At 41.1% G+C, this 19643-nt stretch overlaps 1 protein-coding gene across 4 annotated transcripts in view; it reads left to right on the top strand.

The window, feature by feature from the left end:
- The window catches only part of ITSN1 (intersectin 1), a 91524-nt gene that overhangs the window by 27980 nt on the left and 43901 nt on the right, over nt 1-19643 (top strand). For 3 of the 4 annotated variants that reach the window (XM_081908717.1, XM_081908718.1, XM_081908720.1), the window contains exons 7-19: nt 209-302; nt 529-629; nt 3226-3289; nt 3560-3697; nt 4615-4730; nt 5500-5762; nt 9313-9462; nt 9671-9811; nt 12200-12287; nt 12429-12568; nt 15744-15865; nt 17063-17286; nt 18823-18944. In XM_081908717.1, coding sequence (XP_081764843.1) covers nt 209-302; nt 529-629; nt 3226-3289; nt 3560-3697; nt 4615-4730; nt 5500-5762; nt 9313-9462; nt 9671-9811; nt 12200-12287; nt 12429-12568; nt 15744-15865; nt 17063-17286; nt 18823-18944 — 1763 coding nt within the window. The remainder of the gene's footprint in view (nt 1-208; nt 303-528; nt 630-3225; nt 3290-3559; nt 3698-4614; nt 4731-5499; nt 5763-9312; nt 9463-9670; nt 9812-12199; nt 12288-12428; nt 12569-15743; nt 15866-17062; nt 17287-18822; nt 18945-19643) is intronic. The other variant, XM_081908719.1, reaches the window with a different exon arrangement.

The raw sequence follows: 19643 nt of genomic DNA, 5'->3' as shown, positions 1-19643 counted from the left end.
ATAATTTTTATTGTTTTTAAAAAGTGCTTTTGTTGTAAGCTGTCTTAGTGCCCATTTTAAAACAAAAGGCAGCATGCTAACCTAAAAATCAATTCCTGAAGTTGACAGCTTGTCCTTTACTTATCAAAATATATTATGTATCATTAACTGGTTGACTGTACTTTATATTTAATTGCCCTGACCTGAAAACATAATTGTTCTATTTCAGCCACATTGCCAAAGAGTTCTTCCTTCAGTAGATCTGGTGCAGGGTCTCAGTTAAATGCAAAACTGCAAAAGGCACAATCATTTGATGTACCTGGGTAAGTATGACTGTTTTCTTTTTCTTTTTAATGCACTTTTGCAGCATTGTTACAGGTGACAGTCCTGCAGCTACTCAGACACAATGTTCCTATTCAGTTTAAGGGGATTGGTTGTAAATAAGTGGTTTCAGAGATGTATTCATAGTTTAAAATTAAGCAGATGCTCTGTCATGTTTGATTGTGATGGAATGATAATGGGATAACTGTCTCTGTTTTATAACTCCAGTGCATCTCCAGCAGCAGAATGGGCTGTTCCTCAATCATCAAGACTGAAATATAGGCAGCTTTTCAATAGCCATGATAAAACAATGAGTGGACACTTAACAGGTATTCTTTCGTTTTTAATTTTAAAAATTTGTGGACTCTGCTAAATGTGTTAGAGATTGTGTAGCGCAGGTGTTAAGAGGCAGGTCCGTCAATGTCTCTTTGCCATGATACTGAGATGAAATTTCCAGATTCAGAGGCAACCAGTTGCTGGACGAACAAACAGCAGTGGAAGGCTTTTATGCTCTGCTGTGAGTCAACATCTAGTGGGCCACTGCTGGATATAGGGTACTGTACCAGATGGGCCCTTGATCTGATTCAGAGTCCCCAATCTTCCATTTTATGAAAATCTTGATGTGGAGCTTATCTGCATAGATTATTTTTTTCTAATTTTTGTTTTGTTTCTTAATCTCAATTAGAAGCAAGCTTTCTCACTTCCTCTTACATTCAGAATATGAACAATTTTTACCTTATATGAGCTATTATAAGTATAATATTATATACATATACACTAAGTTTTCTAAAGTAACCAGCACATACAAATATACATACACCTGTGCATATAACTGTATAAAAATGTCCATGTATTAATATACTTAAAAAAGTATGCTACAGATACAGTTTCTTTCTTTGGAGATCACTTGTGGCTGAGTAAGGTTGTCTTCCGTGAACATGGTCTTAACGATGTGTCCATAAGTGACTGTGGAGGCCAATTCTGGATTCACATGACCTTTCACAGTGGGGACATAGGTTTCCGGGTGGGAGTTGATCACAGTGAGGATTTGCCAGACATGCCTTCATCTTAGCTCATTCCTCCCTTTTGTCCTGAGTTTGTGCTTCTTCAAAGTGCAGAAATAGTACATCATGGAGCTTGACTCATTTATACTATTTATGTGTGTAATATGTGCAATTTTTTTAGCATACAATGAGTCAGGCTTTTAAAAAACACAGCAGACAATATATGAGCAGCTCAGACATTAGCAGACGCTTGATACAAGACGTATCAAGCTCAGTCGGGTCGGAGCTGCCAAATTCCACGTATAAATCCTACTCTTAGCTATCTAGGTTGATTTAGGCAAGCTGGTATTTGTGCAGCTTCTCTCCCATGAGAGAATTGCGTCCGCGCAATTTCCAGCATCTGCGTCTGCGCAGACGTGATTTCCGGCGCTGCGAAAGTGAGTCCCCACGCTGCGTTGCGCCGGTTTAGCACAGCGCGCGGGGACTCACCGAGTGGGCAGCTCAGTTCAGGGGCAGCTCATGGGCTGGTAAAATGACCTCCATGGGCCTTAGGTTGTCGACCCCTGTGGACCTGTCCCCAGGAAGTCACTAGGTTGGTCATTCACCTGCTCGCTGAGTTCAGACTTCCCTTGACATACCTGTTGCTACTACATATATGGGTGGAGGCAGACTTCCCCTAGAATCCACCCAGGCCAGAGCACAGATAATTAAAACAAAAACAAATATTTAAGGAAGATAACATCCAGAAAAAGTAATCATTTTTACAGGATACTCGGAGTTCTGTTATGCTGTTCTAACATAAATCTCTTTACTGATGGTGCTTTCATTATCTCTCTCACTTCATTCCCTCTTTCTTTTTGTATCTTCAGCCACTATTCTTTTCAACTGTCGTTTTTTGACTGTCATTCTCCTTGTTACTCACTTGAACTCCACCCAGCATTCTGTCCCACTGCCCTGCTGGCAAACATTCACTCTTCTGTCACAAATCCCTACGCAGTTTGGGTCCTGATTATCTAGAGAACATCATATCTTCACTCTTGGCAGCATTTTGATTCAGGCCCTGCTCTGAATTCCTACGAAGAGGCCAAGTTTGCCTCCACTGCCTCTTCTGCAGTGCTTTACTTTTTAGTTAGTTAGTTTGAAAATAACTGCTTTCTTCTCTAGCCTTTGTATTGTTATTGTGGTACTGTATTTTAATGTTGTACAGTTGTACCTTGGATCTCAAATTCCTTGCGAGTCGAATGTTTTGGCCCCCGAACGCTGCAAACCTGGAAGTGATTGTTGCGGTTTGCAAACATTCTTTGGAACCCGAATGTCAGACGCAGCTTCCAATTGGCTACAGAAGCTTCCTGCATCCAATTGGAAGCTGCGCCTTGGTTTCCAAACGTTTTGGCAATGGAACGGACTTCCATAATGGAATCTGTTCAAGTTTTGAGGTACCACTGTATTGGTTTATTTAGATTGTATTATGGGTGTTTATGTTTGTAGTTTGTGGACAGTATTTGAAATTAATAAGAAACAGAGTATAAAACTATGTAAATAAATTTGAGGACATTGTTGGGTTGGTGTGGTAACTGGCTATGACTTAGGGCTGCTTCATGAGGACTACCAAATGTGCAGCTTCCCCACAGTAAACTCTGTGGCAACTCAAAGTGTAAAATGCTATATACAGCTTCATTCATTAATTAATTAGGCGCATCTACCTTTCCCATAAAATTAGATTGATAGTTTTCAGAAAGGTAGATATTGGAAGGCTTTATTTCTGTTGCAATTTAAAAGATTGACCCAGTGTTACTGTTTATGTTGAAAATAGATACTGTAAGATCTTAAAAGTTTATCACATAAGTGACTGTTTTGAAAATCAAATACTAAAATTTGAACATTTTGTCAGTTTCATGGTCTTATGTTTCCAATTCTTTAGGTCCACAAGCAAGAACTATCCTTATGCAATCAAGCTTACCACAAGCTCAATTGGCTACAATATGGTAAATATTTTTCATAAAATTGTGCTTTAAGCATCAGAGCTACTTTTATTGTCCATATCCTTAAACTTTTTCAGCCGTCTTCCTTGTTGTTATTAATATGACAGTTTAGTCTGTACTTGGCAGGGCTTTCCAGAAACAGAGCTTATCCCACCCTAAGCAAGTTTTGAATATACTGTATTTTTCTAGGAACAGGTGTTGTAAATTGTGTTTTTTCCTGGTTTTGATAGTGGGCAAAAATTCCAAACATGTAATTGGATCTTTTTTCAATAGGAATCTTTCAGATATTGACCAGGATGGAAAACTTACAGCAGAAGAGTTTATTTTGGCTATGCACTTAATTGATATGGCTATGTCAGGACAGCCATTGCCACCTGTATTGTCTCCGGAATATATTCCTCCTTCATTTAGGTAAAATTATTATAGCTTTGATTTTGATCCTGAACCGTAATTAATTAGAAGATTATTTATGTTTTTGCTTAATTTCTGAAAAATGCATTAAGAAAAGGTTAATGTTATAATCTCCTGTGTGCATTATGCAAAAAATGAGCCATATTCCTTTATGTTGAAGTTGGTTGTTCTCTTTGTCAAAATTGTACTGAAGAATGGTAGTAGTTGTTATTTTTGAGTGAATGTATCATTTTAAGTTAGCTAAATTAAATATTTCATTAGGCCAGCACACATTGACTGTGTGTATTGAAGACTGCTTTTCTTTAGCCTGGATTGAAATATTCATGGCATTGTCCCAATCATTAATCATGAATGCAAATTGTAGTGTGTCATGGCATCACAAATCCTTTTAAAGTTGTGGCAGTGTGAAACACTGACATGCAATCTCATAATGAATTCACTGGATGACCTGTTTGCATCAAAGCCAAAGAAACTAAAAAACAAGATGTGTGCAGTAGTTGTGTGTCTAGGGCCACAGTAGAAATTGCCTCCTATAGTGTAGTATTTACATTGACTGTGATTGGTCATACGATTGATTCACACATGCACATTCACTTGCCCAGTGGTAGCTTGCAAATTAAATGCACCATCACAAACAGAATACTATCTCTCAAACCCACCACAATGTAAGCGGAATTGGTTTATATATGAATTAAATGGTGAGGAATCAACAAATGTATATGTAAACTGGCCTGTTGGTGGCTTTCAAGGCAGGCCTTGTTGAGGCTTTACTTATGCCAAAATGTACTGAATTTTAATTTTATATGAGTAAGTTAGTAGCCTGCACAGCACTCTGACTCGGTAACTAAATTGTAATGGAATTAATAACAGAAGCATTATTCATATACACATTTTAACCTACTATCTCTTCCTGACAGAAGAGTTCGCTCTGGCAGTGGTGTATCTGTTGCAAGCTCGGTGTCCACAGACCAAAGGTTACCAGAAGAACCAGTGTTAGAAGAAGAACAGCAGCAATTAGAAAAGAAATTGCCAGGTGAGTGTTGTTGTAAATAAGCTCACTTTGACCATATTTTGGGGAGACACTAAAACATTTAGGAATCGGGGTGGGGTGGGGAATGCCACCTGGAGTCAACAGGTGAAGTGCTGTCATTCCTGGAAGGTCTTAAAGATAGCCTCATATGTTTCATAGGAATTAGTTCCTATTTAACTGCTTTACACCTTTACAAGGACCAGTATAATATACAGAGAGGAACTGCATGTCTGTGCCTAAGAGTTGTGACTAGCAAAACCCGTTATCTTCCACAAATTATTGTAATCAACATGGAAGTGAATTTTTAGCAAATGAGAAGTTTTCCTATCACACTCCAAGTCCATTTAACTTCAAAACATTTTATAATATTTTTCTCTTGTGTAACCATTTGTAGGAATACTGAAATGAATGAAAATAGGATGTTTGCTCAAGTCAATTCTAGTTGGATATTATAGTATTATTATATTGTATTGTATTGTATTGTATTTTGTTTTGTATTGTTTTGTTTTGTATTGTAGTATTTTTATGTGTGTGTATATGGTGTGTGTATATGTATATGTATATGTATGTGTGTGTGTGTGTATACATATATACATACATATATATATGTATATGTGTGTGTGTGTGTGTGTATACACACACACACACACATACATAGATACACACACACACACACACACACACATATATATATATATATATATATATATATATATATATGTATCTCACACCCCCCAAAACTGATTTCTTACTGTAATTCTTTTTCTTAAAGTAACGTTTGAAGATAAGAAACGTGAGAACTTTGAACGTGGCAATCTAGAGCTTGAAAAGCGGAGACAAGCCCTTTTGGAGCAGCAAAGAAAAGAGCAAGAGCGCCTTGCCCAGTTAGAAAGGGCAGAGCAGGAGAGGAAAGAGCGTGAACGGCAGGAGCAGGAACGGAAAAGGCAACTGGAATTAGAAAAACAGTTAGAAAAACAGAGAGAGTTGGAACGCCAGAGAGAAGAGGAAAGGAGGAAAGAAATAGAAAGGCGTGAGGTAAATGGACAATTTCAGAAGAAATACCTACTTGTCTAAAAACAAATTTTAAAAGGTATATTGCGGAATATTATGCTTTCTTCAAAATGTGTACAAAGTGAAATCATTTTAAAAATACAATTAGAAATGATCTAATGTCAGTTCAACATTTTCTCAGGAAGGGCGTAGGTAATTACCCATTTCTTCACTTGGATCTGATAAATGATCATGTGAGTTTTGAGACTATGTTGAATTAAATCTACATAGATTCATGTATGCTCCCTTGATAGCTACACTGTACAATACTGGCTATTCCTTAGCTTTGGAACAAAACTGAGATTTTGACCTTTTGACCAGATTTTGACCTTTTTAAAGCCCTACACAGCTTGGTTCCATGTTACGTTAAGGACTACCTTCTCCTGTATATACTCCTGCATATTTTATGAGTATCCAAGGAGGCCCTGCTTTGAGTTCCCTGCCACCACTTCCTTCAGAGTTAAAACAGGTGATTTTTCTCTCTACTGTAGAGCTTGCTTCCATGAGTGACCTGCCAGGCTTGTTTATTGGGCTTCTGGTAGTGTCTGGCATGTTTAGGAACATAGAACTACAGTATAGGGTTTGGAGGGACCTCAAATCTCATCTAGTCCAGCCCCCTGCAATGCAGGAATCTCAACTAAAGCATGCATGGCAGACGGTCATCCAGCCTCTGCTTAAAAGCTTCCACCACTTTCCAAGGGGAGTCTGTTACACTGAAATAGCTCCTACCATCAGAAAGCTCTTCCTAATGTTTAATCAGAATCTCATTCTTTGTAAGTTGAATCCATTGGTTTGGGTCCTGCCTTCCAGAGCAGGAGAAAACAAGCTTGCTCCATCTTCCATGTCACAGCCATTTAGATATTTAAAGATGGCTCTCATGTGTCCTCTCAGTCTCCTCTTCTCTAGGCTAAACATACCCAACTCCTTTAACCGTTTCTCATAAGGCTTGGTTTCCAGACCCTTCATCATCTTGGTTGCTGCCCTCTGCTCACATTCCAGCTTGTCAATATCCTCCTGAAATTGTGGCGTCCAAAACTGGACACAGTGCTCCAGGTGTGGTCTGACCAAGGCAAAATAGAGCAGGCTATTGTTTTCCTTGATTGGGACACCAGACTTCTGTTGATGCAGCCTAGAATAGCATTACCTTTTTTGCTGTTGCATCACACTGTTGACTCATGCTAAGCTTGTGATCTACTAAGTCCCCTAGATCCTTTTCACATGTACAATTGGCAAGCTAGGTGTCCCCTGCCTTATATCTGTGCAGCTGGTTCTTCCTGCCTAAGTGTAGAACCTTACATTTGTCCCTATTCAAATTAATTTTGTTAGTTTTGGGCCCAGTTCTCCAATCTGTGAAGGTCATCTTGTGATATTTATCGTGGTGGTTTAGCTTGTAAGCTGCTTTGAAAGACTGTTTGGACTAAATGTATTGATTTAAATAGAATAAAGAGCAGTCAGCATAACTAGTTGACTACTGTTTTATTTGACCCAAGTTCCCTTTTCTTTCAGTTATGGAAATTAATATGAGAAATATTCTTAGTAACATACAACAACCCTCTATAACAGGGGTAGTCAACCTTTTTATATCTACCACCTACTAATGCAATTTTCTTGATGGTACAATTTCCTTACCGCCCACCAGTGCTCGATGGAAGGAGGATTCAGCTTGTGCTGTAGAACCCCCTACTGCCCACCTAGAATCCTGAAACGCCCACTAGTGGGTGGTAGGGACTAGGTTGACAACCCCTGCTCTATAACATGAAACTGATTGGAAGTGGAATAATGTTTCAATAGCCTCTTAAACCCCCCCCCCCAGTGCTTTGTAACTCCCTTCCCCCGCCCACGTAAATCTTTTACTCCAGGGTAGTAGTAACATTTGAACCAGGATATTATCATTTGAATGCAGGAATTCTCTTACCTGTCCGTTCCACAGACATTCTCTATTGATGCAATTTCCAGAATAGCAATGTGTTTGTTTATGTACTCACAGAATCTCCTGGTTTAGATGATACAGTGGTGCCTCGCAAGACGAAATTAATTCGTTCCACAAGTCTCTTCGTCTTGCGAGTTTTTCGTCTTGCGATGCACGGTTTTCCATAGGAATGCATTGAAAATCAATTAATGCGTTCCTATGGAAACCGCCTTCCCCCGACCTCTTCTGGCGGGCGGCATTTTAAAATCGCCCGGGACAGCGGAGGACTTCTCCGCTGTCCGGGGCGATTTAAAAGCCCCTGGGAAGGCAGGCAGGGGGGACAAAGGCTTTCTCGCCCGGCCGCCCGGCTTCGGGACATCGTTCCGATGCCGGGCGGCGGGGGGAGGCGTTCCTGCCCCACCGCCCGGCATCGGGACGATGCCCCGAAGCCGGGCGGCTGGGGGAGGCGTTCCTGCCCCGCCGCCCGGCATCGGGACGATGCCCCGAAGCCGGGCGGCTGGGGGAGGCGTTCCTGCCCCGCCGCCCGGCATCGGGACGATGCCCCGAAGCCGGGCGGCTGGGGGAGGCGTTCCTGCCCCGCCGCCCGGCATCGGGACGATGCCCCGAAGCCGGGCGGCTGGGGGAGGCTTTCCCGCCCCGCCGCCGGGCTTCGGGACATCGTTCTGAAGCCGGGCGGCGGGGGGAGGCTTTCCCGCCCGGCCGCCCGGCTTCGGGACATCGTTCCGATGCCGGGCGGCGGGGGGAGGCGTTCCTGCCCCACCGCCCGGCATCGGGACGATGCCCCGAAGCCGGGCGGCTGGGGGAGGCTTTCCCGCCCCGCCGCCGGGCTTCGGGACATCGTTCTGAAGCCGGGCGGCGGGGGGAGGCTTTGCCGGGCGGCTGGGGGAGGCTTTCCCGCCCCGCCGCCGGGCTTCGGGACATCGTTCTGAAGCCGGGCGGCTGGGGGAGGCGTTCCTGCCCCGCCGCCCGGCATCGGGACGATGCCCCGAAGCCGGGCGGCGGGGGGAGGCTTCAAAAGCCGTCCGGGGGCTTTTAAATCGCCCCGGACAGTCCCGGGGCGATTTAAAAGCCCCCGGTTAGGCAGGCAGCCTTCAAAAGCCTGCCTTCAAAAGCCGTCCGGGATAGCGGGAAGCGCTTCCCTGCTATCCCGGAGCGCTTTTAAAATGCTGGCGGTGGGGAGCAAAGCCTTTCGCCCCCGCCGGCCTTCCTGGACCTCTTCTGAAGTCCGGAGGGGGGGAAAAGGCTTTGCTCCCCACCGCCAGCATTTAAAAAAAGGTCCCCGAGATTTCCCTATGGGCTTTCGTCTTGCGATGCAAGCACATAGGGAAAATCGTCTAGCGAAGCGTCGCAAAAACCGAAAAACCCTTTCGTCTTGCGGGTTTTTCGTCTTGCGAGGCATTCGTCTTGCGGGGCACCACTGTACTTTGTACATGGTGGGAAAGGGAGAACTCAGAGAATGTATAGAAGCCCAGAATCCATTCCGTCTTGTTACACATAAAGGGATGACATCTGCTAAATTGCAAAGTTTGCATTTGAATGGCTTGTAATGTGGCACAGATTACAAAAGTCTACAAATTATGTGTACATAATTTTAATCTTCTATAGGCTGCAAAAAGGGAACTTGAAAGACAAAGGCAACTTGAGTGGGAACGCAATCGGCGGCAAGAGCTCCTGAATCAAAGGAACAAAGAGCAAGAGGATATAGTTGTTCTGAAAGCTAAGAAAAAAACATTGGAGTTTGAATTAGAAGCTCTAGTAAGTGAGAAATACTGGCCAGAATCTTTCAAAGTAATGTATTTCACCTTGGATATAACTAACGATTTGAAACAACCATACAAATACATCATTTCCATAATGATTGTTTTTCTTCTTCGACTTACAGACCAGCCTAGAAGTATTTGCAGCAAATATTGCATTCTAATTTAAATTTTGATTAAACCAATTCTTTATTTTCTTGTTGAAGAATGATAAAAAACATCAACTGGAGGGCAAGCTTCAGGATATCCGATGCAGATTGTCTACTCAAAGACAAGAAATTGAGAGCACAAACAAATCTAGAGAGCTAAGAATTGCAGAAATAACACATTTGCAGCAGCAGTTACAAGTGAGTATGCAGTTACTGAAAATATTTAGTTACTAAACGCTGTCTGTTCTGCTGTTGATGAAACAAAATAGAGCATAATGCAATAATGCATGAAGGTCGAAACTAGTAGTTGTCAAATTTTATTATAACAGAAAAGAACATGTTTAATTTTTGTTACATACTTCTTGTGCCATGAAGTCCCCCTTTTATCATATTGGTGCACCGCTAAACCTTAGTTTATTGCATCATACATAAGCAAGCACCGTGAGCTTTGGATTCCCTGCCACCATACAGCAAAGAGGAGACGTTTGCAAGCTTCTGCTTTTTGGTTAACTGCGTTTTATTGTGCTATTTGGAGCAACACATTGTGGTTAACATTCCAGTGGTACCTCTGGATACGCACACCTCCGGTTGCGTATCCTTCAGGATGCGAATGTGGCAAACCCGGAAGTATTTTTTTGGGTTTCGCCGCATACGCAGAAGCGGTCCTTCCGGTTGCGGAAACCTCGGGATCCGACTGGAGCTCCGGAATGGATACTGTCTGCAACCGGAGGTACCACTGTTTTAATACTTAGTTTTAAACAACAAAATTAAAACTATGTTTTCTGAAGTTAGCTTGTTTTCAACTAACCACAGATAATCTTAACCACTGTTCTAGGTAAAGCTGTGCTTTACTAAATGTGGAAGTGATATCTTTTGAGCTACTCATTGGCTGTGCAGGAGAAGGAGAAGTAGGCAGCACACAGATTCAAGATGCTCTGTATCTCATTTCTGCTTGTGCCCATTACACTAAACTTTGATTTTTATTTTATTAATTTACACAAGAGGATTAATACTGCTTTATAATCTATAACCTCTAAGTAGTTACATAGAATATAAAATGAGCATTTAAAAGAATTCAGAAGCTGGATCATAGGAAGCAAGTTAACCTAAAAAAAATATCAAAATATAAGTAATAAGGGGCTGCCATCCCTGCTCATTCTGCTTAGCAACTCAGCCTAGCAGGCAACCCCTTTGCCAATGCCTTTCCTCACACACCTGGCCAACCTCTCCTCCCTTTACGCCCAAGCAGACCTCCCCTCTCTTTACACCTCCCCCACCTCCTCCTCTGGACCCTCACATGTCTCTCAACCTTCACTCCCCCTCATAGCTTGGCCCAAACCCCTCCTTCCCTCACAGCTCCTCCCAATGCCTTTTAAAGGAGGGTGTGAGGCATTTCAGAGAGTAGTTTGCCGATCTCTGAAGTGCCTCCTACCCTCCTTTAAGCAATACTGCATTGATGCTTAACAGAGAGGGAGGTGCTTCAGAGCTTGATTTGCAAATGGCTCTCGTCAGTTGTGCTGCAGCATTCTGTACTAACTGGACCAGGAACAAAGTAAGCCCCCATAGAGTACAATACTCCGACCAGTTGCTCAGCTTATCCTTCTAGACCTATGGAAAATTGCTTATTTTTGAACACTGGCTCTCCTCTCTCTCCCCGCCCACCCCCAGTCTAGCTAAAGATAAATAGTACGCCTTGAACACCAGATTTTAATGTTGATTAGTATGATAGGTAGGAATCAAGTGGTGGTTACGTGAGCAGGTCTTCAGTTCAAACCCTCCTGGCTGCAGGGCAGAGATCGGAAGCTTTCACTTCTGTTTTCAAGTCACCAAAGTTCAGTGTTCCATCTAAACCCTAAACTGTGGTTAATCCTATCTGAGGTTTACTTAAATAAGGCATCTTCCTGATCAAGTGACCTTGTTTCAGTAACCATAGTTAAGGCTAACCACATATCACATGACCACATGTCATTGCTCACCTGTGGTTCATTAAAAATGAAATTAAAAGCTTCTAATTTCTTCCTTGCAGCAGTGCTGGAGGAAGAGAGGGGAGCTGATGTGTCCAAGACTCATTCATGCAACAAGAAACCATCATTTTATTATTACATCTGAATGAAACCATTGTCGAAAGCCACTGTACATTTCAGCAATAAATGGTGCTTGTGTAGTTTTATATAGATTCCATAACCTCACCTTTTCCTCACCTTCGCAACATCTTGATATTAGTGCTTTGGAGTTGATCATATTCATCTGTCTTTCTCCCCTCCCTACAATCAATTTTCAAGTGGTTGTCTACTTTTTCCCATTCAAAAAGCATGATATGAATGGGGTTTTTTTTAACTATTCGTTTGTAGCATTTTCTAAAATATGAAAAAAAATCCATTTAAAAAGAGTGACAGAACCTCTCTGGAGATGAGGTTGTGACATGTGAGGACATTGCTTTGGATATTAACGTATAACTCGCCCAGATCTGGTTTATTGACAGTAGTAGGTGCTGAGTTTTGCCATAGTACAGCCGAGCAATTAACAACATGGTATTCTAGTTGAAGCTGAAATTGATTATTTTTTGCTGTTTTTTTATTTTTGTAGGAGTCTCAACAGATGCTTGGAAGGTTGATTCCAGAAAAGCAATTACTCAATGATCAGCTGAAGCAGGTTCAACAAAACAGTTTGCACAGTAAGTATAATTAAAACACAGTTCTATGTTTGAAACATACATTTATTACTAACCTTTTTTTTTTGCCTTGAAAATTGCCAAACTGTGTGATCTGCATATTTGCAAGAAAGTATCTTTATTTGTCAACGTTTTTAAAAACAGGAGACTCACTTCTCACTGTCAAAAGAGCCTTAGAAGCAAAGGAGTTAGCACACCAGCAGCTTCGTGATCAGCTGGATGAAGTAGAAAAAGAAACAAGATCAAAACTTCAAGAGATAGATATTTTCAATAATCAGCTAAAGGTAATCATGTCTAAGTTGTGACATTTTCTGAGTAAATCCAGAAAGCCCAAGAATTTAGGACTTTAGGAAGCCGCCTTATACTGAGCCAGACCATTGGCCCATCTAGCTTCTGTATGCGAAGCAGATGCACTCCTACTGAGCGACAGCCATGCCTTACCAGTGCTATGGCTACAAGGTAGCAGAAGTGTATCCTTGACCATTCAAAAAACATTGTGAGCGCTTTGCCTAAAAGGCAGGCAAAACATTACCGGTAAATAAAATTACCGTGAAAGTCAGACGTCTAAATTACAGAATTTTACTTGCTTTACTATGTAAGTTCATCGTACACAGAATAAATTGTGGTAATATTTGATTTAAGCTTGTAAATCCATTTTTATATCAACAGACACATAGCACTTACCTTCTTAGTAGGTTAGATGCTCTTTTGTATGAAATAATTGTAAGGCAAAAGAAAGGATGAGTTGATTGTGCAGATAGAGAGCATTGAAAAAAGATCAAGTTCCTCCTTATCCTTGCCCTTCATTTCACCCTTTCTAAAATGAAAATTGCTCTGAATAAAAGAGATACGCTGAATGTGATGCTAAAAGCACAAATCCATTACTTGTAGCATAATCGTAGCCATACAGTAAACTGATATCCTTAGGCATTAGTGAAAGCTTTTTTCCTCTCGTCCTATGAATTCTGTGATTTTTCTTAAAGCTAATTGGACCCTTTCCTTTCATTATTGTAAGCTGCTTTCTGGCCAAAGCTGCCTTTTTCACTTCAGCATTGCAGACAAGATTAGGACTTTACTTTTGATGTGAGATTTCATAACCCACCAAACAACTCATCTAATTAATGATTTTTAGAGATTACTTAAGTTTTCAACATAAATCGCTCACTAGTAATCTAGTTAGTTCTTAAATAACATCCAGAAATATTAGAGCTCACCTTAAGTGCTTGCTATTAACAAGACATTCAGTTAAGACACAATAGATCAGTTGAATAATTAGCAAAGGTGGTGGCCTTCTCCCTTACTATTTAAGAACGTAACCTGTTACTCTTGAGGTTACAGTGATTCCAGCATTGTGTATGGCTTGCTGTTGTGGCCATCATAACCAGACATAAGATTCAAATGTTCATTGAGATTCAAACGGTCATCACAAGCAGACATTAAGATTCAAATGGTTATGGAAGCCATGAAGTCTTAAGCCTGCCCAGAAGCAGCCTCTGTATGAATTGAAGTCACCCAGCACTACTGTACCCCAGACACTGTCTCGGCCAGCCCAATAAAAAAGTCAATGGAAGTTTCAAGGCACTGAGAGCCTTGAATCTAAGCCACTTATTCTTTGAAATTTGACTTTGAGCATGAAATGTGTCCCATATTACAGTCACCAACTTATATCCCTGTCTATAGTACACAAATTAGCTTTCAGGTTATATATTAAAATTACATATATGAGCTTCCATAAGCACCACATTTGAGCCAGGTGATTAGTAAACTCTGCTTTACTGTTAGCACTCTCTTGAGTAAACAATGTACACATTGGGTGTTGACCAATTGAACTTTGCATTCAGAATCCAAAGTTTGAGAGGTATCTTTCCTTTCAGTGACAGCTTCCAGGTTCAGTAGTCTTCCAAGAATGTCCCGGTTTCTCATCAGATAACTTCCTTCCTCATGGCTGGGGCAATAGTATTTCTGGAGGCCACAGGATATCCCTTTTAGCAGCAAAATTTGATTACAAACCTTGTGTACTGATTGTAGTAGAGCTTGTGTACTCTTGTGAACTCTTGTTCCTTGCAAGCCTTTCTAACATGCTAATTAAAAACTTAAGGCTTGGGACAGCAGACTCAGGAAACTATTAAAGGGATGTAAATTTGGATCAGTATTCCACAACAGGATTGGTTACAAGAGCATTAGTGAAGTAATACAATTTTAAATTAAACACAAATGCAACAATATTCACATATTAACAGTTTTTACGTAAATCACAAAAAATACTTTTATAGCTGTGTCTTCAGCTGACAATGAAAACTCAAGAACGATGATGCAAGATGCACCTTAATAAAACAGGAGTTCCACATTTTTGAGGCTGCAACAAAGAAAGCCCTTTATCATGCCTACCACCCCATGGGATGTACAGATTGGGATGTACACCACTCTAGCCTTTGACTGTCCTGCTTCATTACATGCAGGTCACTACAGTACCAGGTGACTTGTATTGTTCCACAGTGGCAAGGGCACTCAGGAACAATAATGTCAATCACCATATACATGTCTCAATTCCATAGCAATACCCTCAGTAGAAGTACCAGCCATATCGGCCAGAAAATCCCCCAGAGTATTCAGGAACCATTTCATAATTCTCCATGAGTGGACCATCTCAATGGGTCCTCCACCTTTGTGGAGTGGGATAATTCAAACCTCACCAGGGAATGATTTGTCCATGGCAATAAACTCCACAATCAACAAAGTACTGCTGACCTGCTGGGGGGAACCAAGTTAAGGGTGTCTCTGAGCACATGGATTGGGCCATTGTACTGGGATAGGCCCATGCTTGTCAATAAATCCTGAGTTGACCCATTCGAAGCAGTCTTAGCATGAATGTTGAAGTCCTCTAACACCTCCAGGTCTCCTTCCACCAGCTTGGTCGGGGAAAGTTCATTGCGGTGGGCAGTACACTAACAACACCACTGTTGTGTCCCTTTGACCCAGTACCAGATACTGCCCCTCACAATGTGGATTGGTCTCCTGGTGTGGAAGACACACTTTTAATGGATGGTTGTCACACACACACACACACACACGAGCTTAGACTGGTGGTGTACCAAGTACCCAGGCAGACATGGCTCATCCACTCAGGTGTCTGTTATGCAGACCAGATCAGATGTGTGTTTGTTAAATGGACTGGATATATTTTTTTTAATCAAGGTATATTGGGTTTTTTAAGGGATTTCTGAGATTTATGAGGTTTCTGTTACTGTTCACTAGCCATCTTGAGTCTCTTCGGAGAAATAGGGTAGACATTTTAAAATTAAAATCAAGAAGAACAACAAACTTTAACTAGCAACCCATGTTGTAACCAGTCCTGGGTACCAAAGTAACGTTTAACTATTCCTAATACTAGTTCATTTGGCTGTTGGAAACATGAACGTTTGTTCTTTATGCTGAAAAACATGCCACCCCCTTTTGCAGGAGCTGAGGGAGATACATAACAAGCAGCAGCTGCAGAAGCAAAAGAACATTGAAGCTGACAGGCTAAAGCAGAAGGAGCAAGAGAGGAAATCAGAAATGGAAAATCAAAAAGATATTCAGAGGTAAGTAAAATTTATTAAAAATGTACTTTTCACATTCTCTGTGAAAAGGATACAATCAGAACTTTGTGCATCAAGATATTTGGCATTATAGAGAAGAACACATTGCCTACAAATATAGGAAAGGCTGAGTAGGGTGTAGAGAACCTCTGGTCCAGCCTTGGCCTGGCAGGGTTTCTGATTTGACACACAAGGCCATTTTCTGTGAATCACACCAACCTGTCAGGTGATGTCACCTGACTGGTTGGGATCCAGTCCTGTTTAGCTTGACTACGTATGCTAGTTCCCTGGCACACACAGTTGATTCCTGTAGAAAGCAGGTGTGAATCTTACACCTATCAGTTGATGGGCGGAGGATTCAGTCCTTGGTATGGCTGCACAGTTCAGTTCTGCCCATGGAGAACTAGCATGTGCAACTAATCCCTGCCCGAAACAGAACTGAACTGTGTGCAGGCTGCTCAGTGCTGCTTGATTTGGGTGAGCAAGGGAGTTTCATGCAAGGAACGCAGAGGCCTCAGCCCTACAGAAAACAGAATTGTTGTTATGATTAATACTAGAGGTGCCTGTTCTGCTTTTGTAATAACTTGATTGTTTAGTGTGGCATCGCCTAAATTTTGGAACTTCCTGCCTATTGAGATCAAGCAGGCAGTTTCACTCTATTCTTGTTTAGACAAGCCTACCCTGATGCTTAGAAATTTGAAGTAATTTTAATCTCTTAATATTTTAAGTTTTTTATGTTTTAAAGTAGGGGTGTAAATTTTTCTTGATTTTATTATCTTTTTGTAAACCACTTTGATGTCTTTTTCCTCTCAGTCAAGTGGTGTATATGTTTTATGAAATAAATAAAAATAATTTTATTATCCACCATTTACCATAAGGTTCCAGGGAAGGTTATAGCAATTTTAACAATATAATATAATACAATACACCTTTAAATCATCAGACGTCCGCATAAACTACAGGAATTCACATTTCTCTTCTTCTCCCTCCCGCCCTCCATGCACCCCCAACATCTGTTCTGCAGATACTTCCAATCCTCAAGAGCAGATTTTGGGTGTGCCGGGGGCTTCAGGGAGGGGCAGGGAAAAGAAGGACTATTACATGAAGAAACACCCACTCACACTACATTGGATCTCTGCCAGTGATCTATTCAGGCAACGTGCCTATATCATGCCTGTTTTATTCTTCTGCACCAATTAGAAGAACCCGAGAGAGACAGTGGCTAGACAGAATACAACAGGAGGAAGAACTCCCACGGCCAAGAAAAATTCAAGAAGAAGAAAAGCCAAAATGGGAGGAATTAAGCAAAAAGAAGGAGAATGATGAGAAGAGCAAACAAGAAGTGCAAGAAAAATTAGATAAACTTTTTCATCCATTTAAAGATGCAACAAAACCAGCTCTCCAAGCTCCCTGGTCAACTGCAGGTACAAATCCTGTTATGTACATGAGAAGTGTTATTCCCGTCATATTATTATGTACAGATGTGTATCTTTTTAAAATAAAATATTCAAGTTTCGTCAGGGAGGAAAACTTAATCCAAAACAGAAGCAAGTCTGAATCTGTATTTTATTTAACCCAGTTCCAAATGAATCTGCACCATTTCTTGAAAGTCTCTAAACCCAAACTAGAACAGAACTGAAAATACATTCTAGTTACTGGGTTCAGAGTTTGCCTCTTGTGGTGAAAATCTATTCATTCTTCCCACCCCAAACTTATATAGACCTACAGGATAGGTAAATGGCATTACTTGGAATGTAAGTTCCATAAAGATTCTTAATCACTGGGAGAAGTCAATGTTAGATGATACCAGGACACATTGTTTCCAGTCTTGGACCTCTGAGAAAAATGTACAGTCATACCTCGTGTTGCGTTTGGTTCATGTTGCGTCTTTTCGGCTTGCGAACGCGGCAAAGCGCCAGAAGTCACGTTGGAGGCCTCGTGAGACCTCAGAGATGCTGTCCAAGGGCTTGCGAGACCTTGGAACCCGACTTCCGGTGGCACCAGAAGTCAGGTTCCAAGGCCAGGCGGGCGGGGGGCATGATGTTATGATGTCGCACACACTGGGCATAACCTGGGGCCCAAATTGGCTCCCCTCTTTCCCAGCAACTGGTGTTCAGAGGCACAGGGCTTATGATACCAAAGTAATAATAGCCATCATGGCTAGTATCCATTTATAGTCTTATCCTCCATCCTTGACCCTCTTTTAAAGCCATCCAGGTTGGTGGCAATTACTCCATCTTGTTGGAGCAAAATCCATTGTTCAGCAGTGTTCTGTGTAGAAGTACTTCCTTTTGTCCGTCCTGAATTGCCCACACCTTGGGGTTGTTGAATAGCCATGGTTATAGCATTATGACAAAGAGAGAGACTTGTCTCATGACTTTCTCCACACGAATGATAAATTTATACCCCTTTTATAGTGCTCCCCTCAGCATCAATGATGGCAGCCACACTCTCCCTCCCTCCTAGTGTAAGTAAAGAGTGGGAGTGCTTGGTGTTCCAGAGGTTAGCTTTCCCTATATGCTTAGTTAACTTTATCTTTCATAATGCTTTGAACATGTTTTCCCAAAACAGGCATTATATTTTTGATAGATTTTATGTATCCTATGAATATACTTTTTATTGTATGCATGGGTGTGCAATTTACAAAGGCCTTTAGTATATATGCCATAAGGGCTATTACACTTCAATTATGAGTTTGTTGCAATGCATCCTCAATTCTTTAGATACAACAGAGTAAAAAAAATATCACATACAGATTAGATTCTGACTTAGTTTCAAAAGTTTTACATGCAAATGCGATTGACTTTCCTTTGTTTCTCCTTTGGTAAAATGAAGAAGACAACATTTATTTTGTTCAGCAGAAGTATAATGAAAAACAGTGTAACATTTGGGCAAGCAAAAATGCCCTTTTTTTGAAAGATATAATAAACCTTGTTATGCTTTTGCTTTTGTGCATATAGAAAAGGCTCCATTAACAATTTCTGCTCCGGAAGATGTAAAAATAGTCTATTATCGAGCACTTTATCCATTTGAATCCCGAAGTCATGATGAAATCACTATCCAGCCAGGAGACATAATCATGGTAAGAGAAGAATACAGTGTTACACAAAAACACAAATGTTGTATCTATCATAATGATAGATAACATGTTGTGAAACTGTAACATCCTAGAGGCTGAAAGGTCAAATTAAGATGGAGTGGTGTCTTAAAGTAGTGTACTTAGCCTAGAGGAAATAGAACTGACAATGGAAATGGAACACTGTCACCGCCCTAGCCTGAATGAAGTTGATGCTCCATTAGTAGGGCCAAAAAGGGAGTGTGTTGGGGAGGAAAAAAGACTTGGATCTGAAGGATCATTCGTCCCCAAACTGGGGAGAGATTTATTCCATATCAGGTTCCTTCCTGCCCACAGTCTTAGTAGTGCAGCCCATAATGCAGGCTTCCCCAGTGATCATAAAGGTCTTCAGCATGAGCTATTGCTCCACCTTGTTGTCAAAGGCAGGAAATCAAACTGAGGGAGGGATGTGGCTGTCCCAAAATGCACTTGTTTGTGTTTTCCTACCTTCATTGAAGCATTTTTCAGTACTTATGATCTGCAGTTTCATAAAATATATGAAGTCGGCTTACAACATAAAACATTAAAAAACCAATTTATAGATATCAGTACAATTACAGTTGTTCCAACTCATTGTGTCTCCTACCCTTTGGAAAATCTAGAAAGATTTAGATTACATTGCTGCAAAAATTTTGCAGTCTGTAATCGATTTATTGCAACTGGTTA

The sequence above is a fragment of the Podarcis melisellensis genome, assembly GCF_964234715.1.
Source record: "Podarcis melisellensis genome assembly, chromosome: 4".
Lineage (NCBI taxonomy): Eukaryota > Metazoa > Chordata > Lepidosauria > Squamata > Lacertidae > Podarcis > Podarcis melisellensis.
The sequence above is the reverse complement of the archived record's forward strand: the minus strand, read 5'-3'. Positions and strand labels throughout refer to the sequence as shown.